At 43.3% G+C, this 16,830-nt stretch overlaps 2 protein-coding genes across 2 annotated transcripts; one reads left to right on the top strand and one right to left on the bottom strand.

The window, feature by feature from the left end:
* The first annotated feature begins 5,539 nt into the window (after window positions 1-5,539).
* Window positions 5,540-8,883, top strand: LOC147966136 (zinc finger BED domain-containing protein RICESLEEPER 2-like). The gene is made up of 6 exons (XM_087530730.1): window positions 5,540-5,634; window positions 5,717-5,927; window positions 6,041-6,305; window positions 6,410-8,263; window positions 8,735-8,742; window positions 8,785-8,883. The coding sequence occupies exons 1-6, from the start codon at window positions 5,540-5,542 to the stop codon at window positions 8,881-8,883; spliced, it is 2,532 nt and encodes an 843-aa protein (XP_087386856.1).
* A 5,007-nt stretch (window positions 8,884-13,890) lies between these two features.
* Window positions 13,891-14,779, bottom strand: LOC147966135 (uncharacterized). Its single transcript, XM_087528674.1, has one exon. It carries the CDS (start codon window positions 14,746-14,748, stop codon window positions 14,104-14,106), a length of 645 nt encoding a protein of 214 aa, XP_087384800.1. The 5' UTR covers window positions 14,749-14,779; the 3' UTR covers window positions 13,891-14,103.
* Window positions 14,780-16,830: the final 2,051 nt, after the last annotated feature.

The raw sequence follows: 16,830 nt of genomic DNA, 5'->3' as shown, positions 1-16,830 counted from the left end.
AGAGAACACAAGTTGATTTATGCGCTGTTATGCTTCTATCACCTTATTGTTTGTATATAAATTATTGGCAGTAAGGATCGCGGTGGGAGAAGACAGTTAGTTTTCCCTGCAAAAAAAAAGAAGACAGTTAGTTAGACTAGAAAAAAAATATTGAGTTTGTTGTGAAGTTGTTGTATTGAAGATACAGCCAAGTCCGCTTTAAATTGTGATGTTTAGTTTGAATTAAAGAATCATTTTGAAATTGTGAAACTTAATCTGAGTTAAGAACTAAATTTTTCAAATTTAAATTTTGTATAACTGCGAAGTTATCTTGAGAGACGCCATAACTATGTGAGATACACGCGTCAGATTCATTTCGCAAAACGACATGAATAATTCACTGAACCAAGTGAAGCCAGACAAAAGTCATTTCAGTATTATTTTACGTTGTCATCTCATTATTTGCTCTTTACTTTAAGCTTCCAACGCCCATGTTAATGAACCGGATTATTTTTAAATCCCACGAAGACTTTATTACTGCACTACGGGTAGGAACCAGAACGGAAACATGAACTGTATCTTAAAAGGAAAATCATTCTGTTTAGCTGACCGATCACACGAAACGTTCCGCCACCCACAGCCATTGGATCACATCTGATCCAACTGCAGTCCACATCTGTTTTTTCTTGCCCTAACCAGCCACGTGCCCCCTTATCTTGGCTGCGTTCGGTTTCTCTTGGCTCCTTGAACTCCGCTCCAGGAGCGGGCTAGACTTTAGCTAAATTTGATGGAGCTGCTAAAACCCAACTCCGCGAAGCGGGGAAGTTCCGAACAGGGCCCTTATCTCTAGAAATCTCCGCCGTCTTTCCCCAACCATTTTCACCCATTCTCTCTTTAAGCTCTCATCCTCTAACAAGACACCGCGGTTTCATTTGTCACCGCCTGAAGTCGCCTCTCCAGAAACCTCCACCATCTTTCCCCAACCATTTTCACTCATTCTCTCTTTGAGCTCTCATCCCCTCACAACCATGGATGTCGCCTCCCCGAGCTCAGTCACAACCGCTAGTGCCATTGCAGCAATAATTCCCGCAGCTATGCTACTGTTGTGTCACGCGACCACGTTTATGCAACAAGACCTATGTTGCAAACACAAATTTGCAACAATATATCGGTTGCAAAAATAATAATAACAAGATTTGAGTTGCAAAACAAATTCTCAAACTAATTTTGTAACATGACCTCTGTTGCAAAAAAAAAACTTCAACACAACCATTGTTGCAAAAGAGTTCTAACAACACGTTGCAAAAGTGATGACGACGCTCGCGCATGAGATCGTGTCAGATCTGATGGCTTGGCGGCCGGCGTGTAGCACGCTCCATCTCAAAAACAAAAGTTGGAGGATGAGCTCTAGTTAGTCTTACGGTGCAGCTAAATCTCAGTCAACTAAGACTTCGCGGTCGACGAGATTAGCCGTTTAAATTGATTAATCTGTGTTTGTCGCTGTTGTGTAGTGTTTGTTCAAAGATGTATTGGGCTGAGGCTGGAAACGGGCAGGGTGTCTGTCTTCCGCTGTGTGGGCTTCTTAACTTTGTTTCCTTGTCTGGCCTGTGGCCTCTGCCTTGCAGTCCTTTCCATTTTTTTATTTCTTCTATTATTTTTCCGATCTTACAGTGGAATCTTAGGGACGCAGCTCACTATGTGTGTGTACACGGGTACTTGTCTAGCTTTTCCCCTGTTCTAAAGAAAATCTACCTTTATCCCTTTTTTTCCTTTTCCTTTTAGTGTGTTTATTACTTTTTATTTTGTTCTATTCGGTCACTTTTATTTTTATTTCTATTTCTGTTTTATTTTTGTCTTACTTCTTTTGGAGATACATCTAAAATTCTGTAGCACATAATTTTGTGACACACATGAATAATTTTTATTCTCACTTGTTGTTGTACTTTTCTACATGGATTTTGTTATTTACTTATTTGTATGCTGCCTCTCTATCATTTTTTATTTTTTTTCTTTATTTATCACCAAAAAAATTATCATGTTTATATGCCCTATTTATTTTAAACATCAGGTTGATAGAGAAGCATTTGCTTTTCCTTTTTTTGCATGAAATGGAGATGTAATTACCGAAGGGGATTGCTAATACTCATTCGACTGAGTTTTAACAAAGTCTCAATCGATGTCCTCATCATTGGATCATTTGATGCTTCAAGATTTGTGCAAACCCATTTTTTTTATTTAGTTTAGTTCTGCTTTCCTTTTTTGTTTAGTTTTGTTCTACTTTTCGGTGTTTGTCAGTTATGTGCAATGCGCTGGGCTCAAGTTGGTTGGGTAGGGATTTTTCTTGTTTGGTTCGCCTTTTTATTTTTTAATTAACAATTTCGTCCATTTTTAATTTATGTATTTTTACTATTTCTTTTATTTTCTTGTAAGTGTCATTTAACACTTTTTTTCTTGTGTTGGTGTTCCTCGTGCCGTTATTTATTTGCCTTTTTTCCACCTTTTCTTATTTTCTTATTTTATTCTTTATTTCACTTTTAATTGCTTTTAAAATATATTTTTGCTAAATACATGATACTAGCTACATTTTTATATTTTATTAAATCATAACTTCTATTTTCTCCATTTGGCTGCACAATCGCCGTGACTGTAATTACATATCTTCCACACTACTGCAACACAATGTTGTTTTATCGAGGGACGGGGGCCAGTTGCATGTCTACCATTAAGTACGTAACTGTAAGTGTCATGCCCTTACTACAACCGCATGTTTTCAATGCGATTGCAACTCAGTGTTGTTTTGTCAGGGGAGGGGTAGTTGCATGTCTAGTACTAGGCACGCAACTACAAGTGTCGTGCCCAGATGCAATTGCATGTCTTCAACGCGCCTGCAACTCAGTGTTGTTTTGTTGGGCGAGGGGCAGTTGCATGTCTACTAGTAAGCACGCAACTAAAGTGTCATGCCCAGGTGCGACTGCATGTGTTTCAAGGGATCTGCAACTTTGTAGTGTGTTTTTGTCGGGAAGAGGGCTAGTTGCATGTCTACTACTAGGCACACAATTGCAAGTGTCGCGCCCAGATGCAACTGCATGTCTTCAACGTGACTACAACTCAGTGTTGTTTTGTCGGGGGAGGGGCAGTTGCCTGTCTGCTACTAGGCACGCTCAACTGTAAGTGTCTCTCTCGAATGCAACTATTTGGTGTTTTGTCGGGGGAGTAAGCTAGTTGCATGTCTACCACTATACACGCAACTCAAGGTGTCATGCCCGACTACAACCGCATGTCTTCAATAAGATTGCAACTATGTGGTGTTTTTGTAGGGCGGGGGGGGGGGGGGGGGGGTAGACCAGTTGCATGTCTACCTGTAGGCACACAACTTTAAGTGTGACCCTCGATTGTATTTGCATGCCTTTGATAGGTCTGCAACTATGTGGTGCTTTGTTAAAAGGAGTAGGCTAGTTGCATGTCTAGCACTAGGCATGCAATCGTCACCCCGGGCTTAAACTACATGTATTCGATAGAACCGTAATGATGTCATGTTTTGTCGGGGTAGGCCAATTGCATGTCTACCACTAGGCACGCAACTGCAAGTGTCACGCATTTCTACAACCATGTGGTGTTTTGTTAGAGGGGGGGGTAGGCCAGTTGCATGTCTATCACTAGGCACGCAACTTCAAGTGTCACCCTAGATTGCAACTGCATGTCTTTGATAGGATTGCAACTATGTGTTGTTTTTGCCAGGGTGAGTAGGCTAGTTGCATGCCTACCACTAGGCACCCAGCTGCAAGTTTCACCCCTGACTGCAATTGCATGTCTGCGGTGGGACTACAACTCATTGATATTTTGCCGGGGCCAGGGGTAGTTGCATGTATGCCACTAGACACGCAACTATGAGTGTCACCCTCGATTTGCAACTACATGTCTTCAACGCGACTGCAACCGTGTGGTGTTTTGTCGGTAGGGAGTATCTTAGTTGTGTGTCTACTACTAGACACGCAACTACAAGTGTCACCCACCAATACAACCGCATGTCCTCGATACGACTTCAACTCATTGTTGTTTCTTTTCTTCTTCTTTTTTCATTCATTCTTCTTGTTTGGTTTTCTGTTTTTCCATTTTTGTTTCTTTTAAAAAACTTATAAATATAGTAAAATGAGCATTAGTAAAAAAAATCTTTGGAATTTTCAAAATATGTTAAAAAATTCAAATTTTGTTAGCACTACTTAAATTTTGTTTACATTTCCAAAAAAAGTTTTATAAATTCAAAATTTTGTTTGCGATTAAAACAATTTTTCATGTTTTTAAAATATATGTTCTGAATATAAAAAGTGTTCTATTAGGAAATTTTCTGCAAAGAGTTAAAAATGTTCTCATTCTAAAAACATGTTCTTGTTTCTCAAAAAGTGTTCATGTCTTTCAAAACAATTATTTGTGTTTTCATAAAATATTTGAATTTTCCAAAATTGTTCGTGTTTTATAAACTGTTTGGGATTTTAAAAATTGTTCAGATTTTAAAAAATTGCTCAAAATTATAAAATCGGTCATATTTTATTTATTTATTTGACAGTTTGAAAAATTATTTGTGTTTTAAAAAAATTGTTCATAATTGTTAATTTTTTGGATTTTCTCAGAAGTGTTTCTGAATCTTAACCCTGTTGCGTGTTCCTATGTAGTTCACGCCTTGCATGATCACCAGTCACCGCGAGGCCAACTAGCTAGCTGCACTCGTTTGAAGTGTGGGATCGCATTACAAAAAAGGAGTTGCTTTCACGTGGACCTTTTTTTAGCAACCTTTCACATGGACCTGTGCGTCCGGCTGGGTGCACTCGTTTCCTTCACCACACGGGGTGAAGCCCAGCTCAGGATGTAAGTGGCGCTGGGTCCCATTAGTCCCACATATGCCATCCACCAAAAAAAATGTTATGTGGCATTCGTGGACACCCAGAAAAATTAAACGGCGCAAGTGGATGGCCCAGAAAAGCCCATCGAGCCAGCGGCAGTCCACAACCCCCCCTTCGCGTCCTTCCCCAGTCACGTCATGCCCTAGGCTAGGGCGCCGTCGCCGCCATCTCCACCGCACCAGTGGTGCGGCACCACCTCCCGCTTCCAATCCCATGGAGCCGCCGTCGCCGTCGTGTTTCTCGAAGAGGCCGTCGTCCAAGGACATCGCCGGCGACTGAGCCAAGCCTTGCGAGGATGACTCCTTTGCTCTCTCCCCTATCCTGCCGACGCCCTCTTCAGCTCCTGCTCCTCCGCCGCCGTCAAAGGGGATAGCCGGGGACCAAGCCGAGCCCTGCGTGGCTGCTCCCTCCCCGATCCCGGTGATGGCCTCTTCGGCCCCTGCTCCCCCGCCTCCTCCTATTCTACCCCAAGGTATGCAAAATCCCCCCCTCCTATTCTACCCCAAGGGGCCAGGCATGTCTTCTTCAATTGCTTGATGTGAATCAGCTACACTAGTTGTGATCCATGTTTTGTTGTGCATCAGCTATACTGAATGTGAGTAGCCTGTTAGATATTACTATTATGTGTGGATGTGAGTAGCTTGCTGAGGCAGCTATACTGAATGTGCATCAGCTATACTGAATGTGCATCAGCTACCCCAAGGGAAGCCATGGAGCAGGAACAACATGTGTGGAATGCTATCGATGAGGACCGGAAGTAAGTATCTGGCCCTCATGTGTTTCCGCGTGACATTACTTGTATTCTTTGATTTTTTTGACCCCCTGTGTTTGCGTTACAGATTAGAAAGGCAGAAGGAAAAACAAAGGCATAAGGAGAGAAAGAAAAGCCTGGAAGAGAAGAGGAAAGAGAAGAGAGAAGAGAAGAGGAAGAAGCAAGAGAAGAAGAGGAAAAACCAGGAGGAGGAGGAGGAGTTGCAGGGGAAGAGGAAACATGCTCGTTCAATGATCTGTTCTGAATTTGTTCAAGGAGCTACAACAGAGGGGCTACAGGTCATTTTTCTTGCCAGATTTCTCTATTAAACCTCACTCTATACCACAAATATGCTTTTATACCTTCTTGAAATTGATATCATGTTCTGAACTTTCTGTGTTTTGTTATCTAGAGACGAGATTCTCCACCTATGACACATAGTCAAAGAGCGACAAGATCACCATTGGTAAGGTCACCGGTGGCGAGCACGTGGAGATCTTCCCTTGGTCTTCTAGCAAGAGTTGCAGCCTCAAAAAGGGGCAGGTCTCCCTCAACGAGGATTGCAAGTTCCCCATTGGAGGAGAGGGCAAATTCGTCCGCGAGATCACCATCTATCTTAGGATCCCCTTCTCCAGTGACTACTCCATTTGGAGGCTCAAAAATTAATCATCCACATGGTGAGTTGGCTTTGTTTTTTCTCTTTTGTAATTACACTTGTATGTAGTTACAAGTTTAAAATGTTCTTGTGAGTTGACATTTTTATTTGCTTGCCAATTAACAGTCCGCAAGACAAGAAGGCTAACTTCTGCTGTTTGGAGGGATTTCAAACCAATTTATCATCATAAGATACTTGTCAAAGCTCAGTGCAAGCACTGTCATGAAGTGTTTCAAGCTGGACGAGATGTTGGCACAAGTGGTGTAAGAAGACACTTGGCTGCTTGCGAAAAAAGGTCAGATTTACACCTCTACGTTGAGAAGATGAAGTCCTCGGTTTCATCTCCTGATGCCTCTATGCTTAAGCAATGGAACTTTGATCAAGAAACATCTAGAGATTTGCTTGCCAGAATGATAGTAATGCATGAGTTGCCTTTCTCAATAGTTGAGTATAGTGGTTTTAGAGACTTCGTGAAAAGTTTGAATCACTTGTTCAAAAATGTTTCTAGAAATACTATTAAAGATGAGTGCACGAAACACTATAATTTGGAGAGGTCGGCGTTCTCTGGACATTTGAAGAAATACAGTGGTAGAGTTTCTTTAACAGCGGACATGTGGACATCTAATCAGACTTTGTCCTATCAATGCATCACTTGCCATTTGATCAACAGCAAGTGGATTTTGCAAAAGAGGATCTTCAGATTTTTTATGGTGGAGACTCCACATAACGGAGTAACAATGTTTAATGTCTTATTAAAGAGTTTGAAGGAGTGTAATATTGAGGACAAACTCTTTAGTATGACATTGGATAATGCATCAGTTAATGGTACAATGGTCAATAATCTTAGAAAAAATCTGAACAGCAAGCATATGTTGCCTATTAAAGGTCAATTACTTCATATCCGTTGTGCATGCCATGTGATAAATTTGATTGTCCAAGATGGGTTGACAACGATGAAAGGTGTGATAGATGATATCAAAGAGAGTGTGAAGTACATTAAGAGTTCTCCCTCTCGGTTGGACAAGTTCAAAGAAGTAGTTGCGCAAGTTGGTATCTCTTGCAAACTCCCCTCGGTTGATGTGCCAACATGTTGGAACTCCACCTATATTATGTTGGAGTCAGCGCTCCCCTTTCGAAGAGCCTTTCGTGCTTTGGTGCAAAAGGACCTAGATTATGTGTTTTGCCCATCCTCAGGAGAGTGGAAAAATGCTGATACAGTTTGTGCTATGTTAAAAGTTTTTCACACAGCCACAAATGTACTTTCTGGTTCAAGTTATTCTACCTCAAATTTGTACTTTCATCAAATCTGGAATGCGAGGTTATTGCTGCAGAAGGAAGCTTCAACAAAGGATGAAGTCGTTCAAGCAATGGTTGGAGAGATGCAAAAAAAGTTTGATAAGTATTGGATGGAATCATATTTGCCAAACTGTATTCCTGTGATCCTTGATCCACGATTTAAACTTTGCTTCATCGAGTTTCGACTAAAACAAGCTTTTGGTCCAAATGTAGAAAGACACTTGCTTGCAGTGAAAGAAGTTCTTGACAACCTTTTCAAAGAATATTCTTCACAAATGACGGATGCATTGGATGAGTCAGCACCCCGACAAAATTTTGATGAGGTTGTGAATGAAGAGAATGATCCGTTGGTGGATTGGGACCAACACTTGAATAAGAAGCAACGCCAAACTGCTAGTGAGCTTGCCAGATACTTAGAAGAAGACACATTCACTCGCACGGAAGATTTCAACATTCTTCAATGGTGGCATCTTCACTCGTCTAAGTATCCCATCCTTTCTTGTATAGCTCATGATGTTCTTGTTGTACAAGCTTTCGTCGTATCGTCAGAGTCGGCTTTCAGTACCGGAAAGCGTTTGATCAGCGATTACAGAAGTAGATTGTGCAGCGAGACAGTGGAAGCCTTAATCTGCCTTCAAGATTGGTTTAGATGTAATGATAAGCATGCCAATGCTCCTGATCAAGGTCACTACTATTAACTGAGGTATGTGTGCACTACATAATATTGCTAATCAATTGTTCAATTGTAGCAAGCTTTGGGTAAATTTGGGGAGCATTTGAGTTAAATCTGGTTTCTTTTACGTCCATAGTTTTGAGTTGCGCCCTGAATATAAATTGTGTATGCTGCTAACTTGTATGTATTTATCATCCTTGCAATTATGCTATCAAGATCTGGTCACAATAATACTCATTAAGGACTCTTCTTGGTTAGAATATTAATTTAAGATCATTGCTTATTGTGAATTTGTTGCTAGCTATCTGCATTTTTTAAAGATTGTGGTGCTAGCTATCTGCACTTTTTATCCTTGATGGTTTTGCTTCCCTCCTCGACAATATTGATTAACAATCATTTTAGGGAAAGGAAATACACACTGGTGTATGCTTGTGATTTAAGGAACCCTGCTTACTTCTTATCCTTGTTTCTTTTTCATGTAGATAGTACTGTATGTCTTATATAACTTATTAATAAACTTGAATGACCGCAGGTTGAGATGTTTCTGGAGAAAAAATCAATTGAGTCGACCGAAGATGAGGCCAGTCCTAGGACTATTCTGATTCCGATTAATCAAGTGAAAGACCAGTGAGCATAGCTTGGTGTACAAAGGTCGCCCGACACAAAGCTGACAGAAGAATGGAAGATGCTCTTAGCTGATAGTTTTATCATTTGGTGCCGTTTTGAGTCTAGGACTCTAGGTGCTTTCTGTTAATTTTGGGATATGGAGGATGGGGAGTGTGTTGCATATTCCTTTTTGTTCACATACAGGAGATATTTCTGCTGCTTTGATAGGCGTTTTTAGTTAAGTTGCCGCTGCTTTGTGGATTTTGTTATTCTAGAGGCGACTACTGAATGAAGCTCGAACTCACTAGTGATAATTAGTAGCGATCGTTATGTCAATGTGGGCTAATATTATCCACTGTTCCAGTGATCCTTTGTATGTCAGCTTATCCAGTCTAAGCTTTGTAAATATATGCGGCAGTATGTGGACGCCACATGTCCCGCATGAAAATTAACTGGGCTCCCGCGTAATCCCACATAAAAAATGGTGGCCAGTGCGGGCAGTCCCACAACATCCAGTGGACTGACCATTTACATCTTGAAGCCCAGCACGCGTTTCTCACCACAGCACATAACTTAAGCCCACACAAGAAAAAATACAACCCAGCAGCCCACATGATAAACAGGCCGAATCTAACATGGATGATGTCAGCGACTGAGGTCTCAGTCGATTGAGACCTAGACAAACCCTTAGTCTTATATTTTTGAAGTGTTAAAATGGTATTTTTGAAGTTTTAGAAAAAATAGAAAAATATTCAACATGTTTATATGGATGGATATTACACAATAGGAAAGTTTGGTGATGAAACGAGTAGACATGTGAGCTATACAAAAAATAAATAAATAATAGTGATTTCTAATAGTGAATAACACAATGTTCTATCACGTAGAGTTTTTTTGGATTTTTTTGAAACTTTAAATATGATTCTTAAACTATTCAAAATTAATAACGTCCTCCAATGCACCCGTCTCCAAAAATCCACTGTATCTTCGCTACATTGTCGAAATCAAAACAGACATGTCTATTACATTTTTTACAGGAATCGCACGCTCCACGCAGGACACGCTCAGTCCGCCGGTCATCGCATCTACTTGCGCCCGCGGCCGTCGACGTCGACGTCGCCGGCGCGGAGGACAACGTTGCGGATGTTCGTGACAAATTCGTCCCAGCCAAGCCACGAGCCCCGCACCGCGGGGTCGAAGCTCGCCGAGAACACCCCGTACGGCACGCCCAGGAGGAGGCCGAACAGCAGGAACGCGACCCAGACGGGCGGCTGCAGGTCGTCGAGCCCGGTGGCCGCGGCCGCCGCGCGCAGGGCCGCCTCGCCGGCCGCGGTGGCCGCGAGCGCGGCCGCGGGGACCCGCCGCGCCGTGCGCCACAGCACCTCCTCGGACTCGAGGAACGAGAGGTCGCCGCCGCGCTCCCGCCGCCCGACCCACTCGTCCCACTCCTCGTCGCTGACCGACGCGTCGGCCACCAGCAGCGAGCCGAGGACGAAGGAGGCGAGGGAGTAGACGAGCGGCATCCACGCGGGGACGCGGTCGACGCCCGCGGCGTCGCCGAGGTAGCCCAGCAGCGCGGGCACCCCCGCGAAGGAGAAGGCCGCGACGGCCGGGAGCTTCCAGAGCACGCCGAGGTCGGGGCTGCGGCCCGGGAGGTCGGCGTCGAGGAGGGACCGGAGGAGCTCGTCGTCCTCGCCGCCGAACACCTCCGACTCGTCGGCGAGCCCAGCGTCGACGAGGTTCTGGAGGAAGGTCCGGAGGTCGTTGTTGCTGTTGCGGTAGGCGTCCAGGAGCTTCCCCGCCAGCGTCCCGAGATCGTCCTCGGGGGGCTTGCTGGCCTCGTCTTCGGTGGCGTCCGTGCCGCGGCTGCCGCCGGGGCTCGAGCGAAGGCGGAGGTGGCGGTGGGGGAGACGACGGGGGAGCTGGAGAGACGAGCGGGGGCGAGGGGGCGGCCGGGAGTAGAGGGGGGAGGAGGTCCGGGTGGGGGTGAATGAGAATCGGGAGAGGAGGAGGGACTCCATTGTTTTGCTTCTCGTGTTCTTATCCCACGGCCGGGGCCCGGTGGGATTATTTAGGGGAGCTGTCAAATTTGGGGATTTTGTGGTTCACCCTTTTGCTAGGGTCCTTTTTTTTTTCTGCTGGCCTCTTTGATTCACAGGATTGTCAAAATGAAGGAATAGAAAAAATACAGAAATAGGATGCCATGTCTTATAGTATCCTACAGGATTTGAAAGAATGTTTGATAGCGCATGAAAAACAAAGGAATTTTACAAAGAGGTTTGAGTGGATGGAAATTTTCCTCCAAAATGTAGTACAAATGGATCCTATGGAAAAAAATTTAAGTATGTCAATCCTACGAATCAAACAAGCATCACAGGAAAAATTCGTAAGGGTCCAAATCCTCCAAATATCCTATGCAATTCCTTTGAATCAAAGGAGCCCCTAGTATGTCTTTGCTTTGTTTCTGCTTGCAATGGTATAAGCATTACGTAATCCTGGGCCCGCTAAACAAGTGTCACGATCCCCACTCTGTCACCCCCAACTTGGTCTTTTCCGCACTTTCGCGGCTATTTGATCCTTCCATGTCATTCGTCCGGCAGTAGGCGGATGATAGGGTTATGGTTATTTAACCCTTTGCAAGTTGAGGGTAGAGTTAGAACTTGATGAAATTTTTGGGTTCCTTTACAAGTAACACACAACGGTCAGTGGTTTTAGGCAAAAGTTGTGCATTGCGATGTGAAATTTTGCTGGCTATTCACAATCTGTTTGTTCAAATTGTCGTCTATACTATGCACATAGCTTTAGGTCAAAGCTCATACGGTCACTGAATTGACGCTTGATCAATCTAGTAGTAATTGTATTGCTGCAATGGTGTGCACCGTTAACGGGAGAAGGGCATGAGGATTGCGGCCGTACCGTCGAAGGGAAAATGCCCATAACGGATTACACTCTTGACAATCTCTCTGCACGGAGTTTCTTGTCAGCCAACAAATCACAGGAGGAGCAACATGTCCCCACGGACGGACTAATGGGGAAGGCGCTTTTGGTGCAGGCGAGGTGGAGAAGGGAAAGACAACAAGAAAACTTTCAGGTGGGTTCACTTCTAAAGAATCTGGGTCAAAAGCAAAATCACAAAAGAACTCGATTTTGCCTCAAGAGTCATAAAAAAACAGCCAGAATCCTAGTGTCTCATAATCACCCCGCCTGCCCCGTCCGATGGTGAGATACTCTCTTCTCCTCTCACCATCTCCTCTCGGTTCCTCTTCTTTGTGTTCCACTTTTGTTGGTGGGAATTGTTGTTCCGCTCAATGTCATGTCGTTCTGCTCATGCTAATTCCAAATAAGTGCCATGCTAAGCCAAAATAAGCAGACAACTTAACATATTGTTTAATACTTTCTCCGTCCGAAAAACTTGTCCTTAAAGGGAGTATGATTTTGTTGGTACAATCAATGCTTATTATGAATTTTCTGCTATAGATTAAATTGCTGACACATGGAAGTTGTAGATGAAGAAAATCAAGGCAGTCAAAGCAATTTAGGATAGTGCGTCTCAGACATTGAGATTAGTCCTACTAGTTTAATGCCTATGCATTGCCAAGAAAAACAAATCTTTGAAAGGACATATCCATCCAAATTACGACAAACGTCGATGTTTTTCTCCTCTTCTCTCTTGCTCTTCGCGTGCACATGTTTGTGGTTGCCTCGCTCCATTCAGCATAGCTCTAATGTGGGATGTTGTGTTCTCTAACTCTAAAGAATCTCTGTCACGCTTGCTATCTTGAGACAAAATGTGAAGCAACGTAGCTCAGATGTGCCATGTTGTCTTCTCCAACTCTAAAGAATATTTTGTCACATTGCTATCAGAAAAAGAAGATCCCAAAGCAGTAGGCATCTTAACAAAACAACGGTATTTTACACACATTTGACAATTGAATCTATAATATATAAATAGTTTATCCCCACTAAGTCTAATTCTCTCAACATGCAGCCCTCCACATCACCAAATGTGTCACAGTCATCATCTACTAGAACTATTTTGTAGCACATGCATATCCCAATTTAATTGTTCCATCTCCAATAGTCCAATGTACATGCATATTCTTTGTTCACATAGAGTTACTTCCGAAAATAATAGTTTTCAATTGAGATCATTTCATGCATATAGAATGTATTCAAAATTAATCTTCGAAATCCCGCAGCAACGCGCGGGAAGTCACCTAGTATATTTAGTGGGGGCAGCTCCGTTACCACCTATTCTATCCGCTGCACTTTAGAAAATATGCAACATCAAATTCATGATCTGTGTATTCACGCAAAAAATAATCATGATATGTGAAATTTTGATGTAAGAAGTAAAAAAAGTATCATGCACCACATCAACATGTACTGGTTATGTTGGTCAAGACTGCTACAGAGTAGTTTGATACAATGCCATCGTCAATGTTAGGGGGTGTTTGTTTCAGCTTTAGAAACCATTTACAGCTTTGAGAAGGCTGAATCTGAAACAAACAACCAGTCTTTGAAAAAACAGCCAAAATCTGATTCGGGCTATTTTTCAGATATTGGACTGACGCACGACCCGGTGTACTTCAACGCTAAAGCGGATTCTGTCGAACCAGCTTTGCCAACACAGCGAATCCCTAACTGATTCTGTCGAAACTGAAGCCCAAACAAACAATACCTTAGTGTATGGGCAGAGAACAGAAACTGAAAGATGTTAGAAATGGCTGCAATTTAAATTTTAAGGAGAGTGTTAGAATCGGTTCATTCTACAGATTGTCAAATACTACATCCGTTTCTAAATATAATAACTTTTAGAGATTCCACTATAAACTATATAAAGATGTATATAGACATATGTTAGAGCGTATATTCACTCATTTAGCTCCTTATAGTCTATTGTGGAATCCTAAAAGGTCTTATATTTGGAAATAGAGGGAGTAATTTTTAATGTCAAAAATGGTCTTATATTTTGAAACAGAGGGAGTAGAACATAGGCGAATCCGTTGGATTTCACTCTCGTACGCACCAATTGTGGACACAACGTTGTAAGAAAAAGAAAAGTATGGTGACTATATTCACAGGAGCCGATACAGAAATGACAGGAAAAGAAGTGCTAGTTCTAGGCCTACATGTAACCATTCTATTTACTGCATGTGGTTTAACCAAACCGAGCACTGTCACATGCATTTTACAAGGTTTAATCCAACCAATTACCTTGCTATCACAGACTGTATCTACCCAACTAATCGTCAGTTTCTTCCTCGTCTTCCTCGTACACCCACTCCCACTCCTCGTCGTCCTCCTCATCTTCCTCTTCCGTGGACGAACCCCTGGCCATGGACAGCGCGTTCCAGTGCCGGGCGGCGAGCTCCCACCCCACCAACGACCCCGTCTCCGCCGCGTCCCACCTCGAGGAGAAGAACCCGTACTGGGACCCGAGCAGCCCCGCAGCGAACAGCACGGCCGAGCCCGCCTTGCCGGCCCACGCGGGCGCGTCGACGCCGCTGTCGAGCGCCCACAGGAGCGCGGCATCCGCCGCCACCGCCGCCGCGGGGAAGGCCAGCATCCGCCACATCATCCCGCGCCTCATCTCCTCGGACAGGTCCAGGCCGAGCCCGAACGGCGCCTGGCCCTGCCGGCCGCCCGCGCGCCATTCTTGGCCGGTCTTGGCTGCCGACGTCGTCGCCGTGGCGTCGGTGGTGGCCTCGACGTTGCCGGAGCTAGCCGACGGCCGGAAGGTGGCCGCGCTGGCGCGGCGGAGTGGGGCGGTTGGCAGGAGCCGGCGGGAGACAGTGGCACGGGAAGGGAGAAGGAGCAACTCCATGACCGCCCGCTTGGAGAGTGCTGTGGCCTGTGGGAGTGTGGGCTGTGAGTTGTGACCGTTCATCCGTGTGTGGGAAGACGAGAAAAGAATGAAGGCCGCGCATGTGTTATCCTCATATTGCAATGCGAGAGATATTTTTGCTTTCTTAAAGAACAAACAAATTATGAGAAAATGGAGGATTTCAACCACAAGTGTCATTTCGAAATTCGTTATATGGGGTGCTTGGAATTTCGTATGGTATACTAGTGATTGTAGAATTGCTTAAAGGAATTCCGTGGGACAGTGGAAATTTCTAAGCATAGAATGCCCGTGCGTTGCCACGGGTCAACAAATAGATACATCATGAGCCCCTCAACTTTAACTCTTTGATCACTTGCATATTACCCCACTCGAAATTCACTTGGTGTTCCCTCCAAGTCTATCAAATTGTTGAGTCCCATCACCCCTATCACTTGACTTCACTCTACATTGCGACCCAACTCAAATTTGCATATGTTTTCTCCAAGTTCATCAAATTCCATAGGCATTCCCATCATCCTTAACTTTGAATGTCTTTCAGCATTTGTCATCCATTCCCTCCTAAAAGTTATGACAAATTAAACAATTTCCCATATTCAAATTTGCATTGTTATACATAAAAAAAAATCCCAAATTGCTCTCATTCAATTTCCCTATGCTTGGTTTTAGTTGAAATAGCAACCCTGATGCCAATCACCACGCTAGAGATTATGGTCATCAAACAGAGGCATGCATATTTTAATGATTTAACATCAATCATGTCTATCATATAACATCATGTCTAGCATATAGAGTTAGAATTGTAATGCACATCCCGCGGAATTGTCATTTTTTTTTCTGGTACGTCACTCTTCTCCATCTCCCCTACACGCACTTTCTCCACCTCTTTAATGCTAGCTCGCCATCCCCCCACTTTCTCCACCTCTTCAATGCTAGCTCGCCACCCCCCAGTAAGTCAGTTATTTGCCATTTCTCTTCTCCTTTTATAATACTCAAAGGTTAACAACTATGTAGAAATAATTAGCTTATGCCAGAGGACTCCTCTCTGCCTACGCGCCACCTCTCAGTCTTAGACCATGACCTCTCGCGCCTCACTTGTATGTTCCACGCTCTCTCCCACCATCTCCCCTTCTTCCTCCGACTCCAATGAGACCATGCCAGGCAGAGGCCGTGTAGTCACCACGTGCGTGGAGGTCCGTCATCCACTACCATACCATCTTTGCTATGTTTCCATCCATCTCCGTGGCTCCGCCTCCTCTGTCTTGCATTTACTTGCCTCCCAGATATCAACTTCTTCTGTTGTTCAAATAACGAGATTTCAGGACATGAAAAAAAATCATGTACAAGTATACTACCTTACTTCTATGGACATAAATTGAAAATAAGTGCCATTGCAAAAAACATTTGTAGGAACAACACTACTATTTTGGAACAAGGGTATTGTTTAATTGATGTATGAGCCAGTCTCAATCAAACAGAAAGTATCTTCTGAGTCATCTTGGTCTAAGTATGTTAAATTAATCGGCCATGGGTCTAATGGTAACCTATAAATATGTGGTTGCAAGGAGGCATAAATATTCTAGGGGTGTTAAGGGCAATGCTAGAAGGTCTTCACAGCATGGATGCATAAAGATTTATTAAAGACTAAAAATTTAGAGTTAAGCTAATATGCAAGTGAAGTTTGCAAGGTTATATTTTTTATTTTTGATGGGTGTAAGGGTATAACTTTGACCAAGCACAACATATATGAAAATAAGAGATCATACTGTTGGTGCGCATAACTCTTATCTATTTGGGAAGTACAGGGGTCCGACTCCGACTGTGCTACAATAGTAGGACTGTTACTTTCTAGGTGCACGAAAGCAATCCCAATAGAATGACATGCATGACATGTTTCCATCTACTATCAGTGTTCCATGATACTGAAGATGCAGATCATTGATCCATTATCAATAACTGGAAGCCTCTATTGTTTTTTTTAAACTCTCCCTACTTAGAAAATTGTTGTATAAATCCATGTTCCATGGTTACCATGTAATGATCTTTCAATTGTGTGACTAAACATTCTTCAAAGCTATAAAATAGATAACCATAACACTGAGGCTAAGTGGAATTGTTCATCCAATT

The sequence above is a fragment of the Triticum urartu genome, chromosome 6A (genome assembly GCF_056163025.1).
Source record: "Triticum urartu cultivar PI428250 chromosome 6A, HENAU_Tu73, whole genome shotgun sequence".
NCBI lineage: Eukaryota > Viridiplantae > Streptophyta > Magnoliopsida > Poales > Poaceae > Triticum > Triticum urartu.
Note: the sequence above shows the minus strand (reverse complement) of the source record. Positions and strands in the feature narration are given on the sequence as shown.

Excerpts from the sequence above, each read along its gene's own strand:
- LOC147966136 (XM_087530730.1), top strand. The coding sequence starts at position 5,540 with ATGTGCATCAGCTATACTGAATGTGCATCAGCTACCCCAAGGGAAGCC. Across the intron at positions 5,635-5,716 it reads GCTATCGATGAGGACCGGAA|ATTAGAAAGGCAGAAGGAAA; the intron begins GTAAGTATCTGG and ends TTTGCGTTACAG. Across the intron at positions 6,306-6,409 it reads AAAAATTAATCATCCACATG|TCCGCAAGACAAGAAGGCTA; the intron begins GTGAGTTGGCTT and ends GCCAATTAACAG.
- LOC147966135 (XM_087528674.1), bottom strand. The coding sequence starts at position 14,748 with ATGAACGGTCACAACTCACAGCCCACACTCCCACAGGCCACAGCACTC.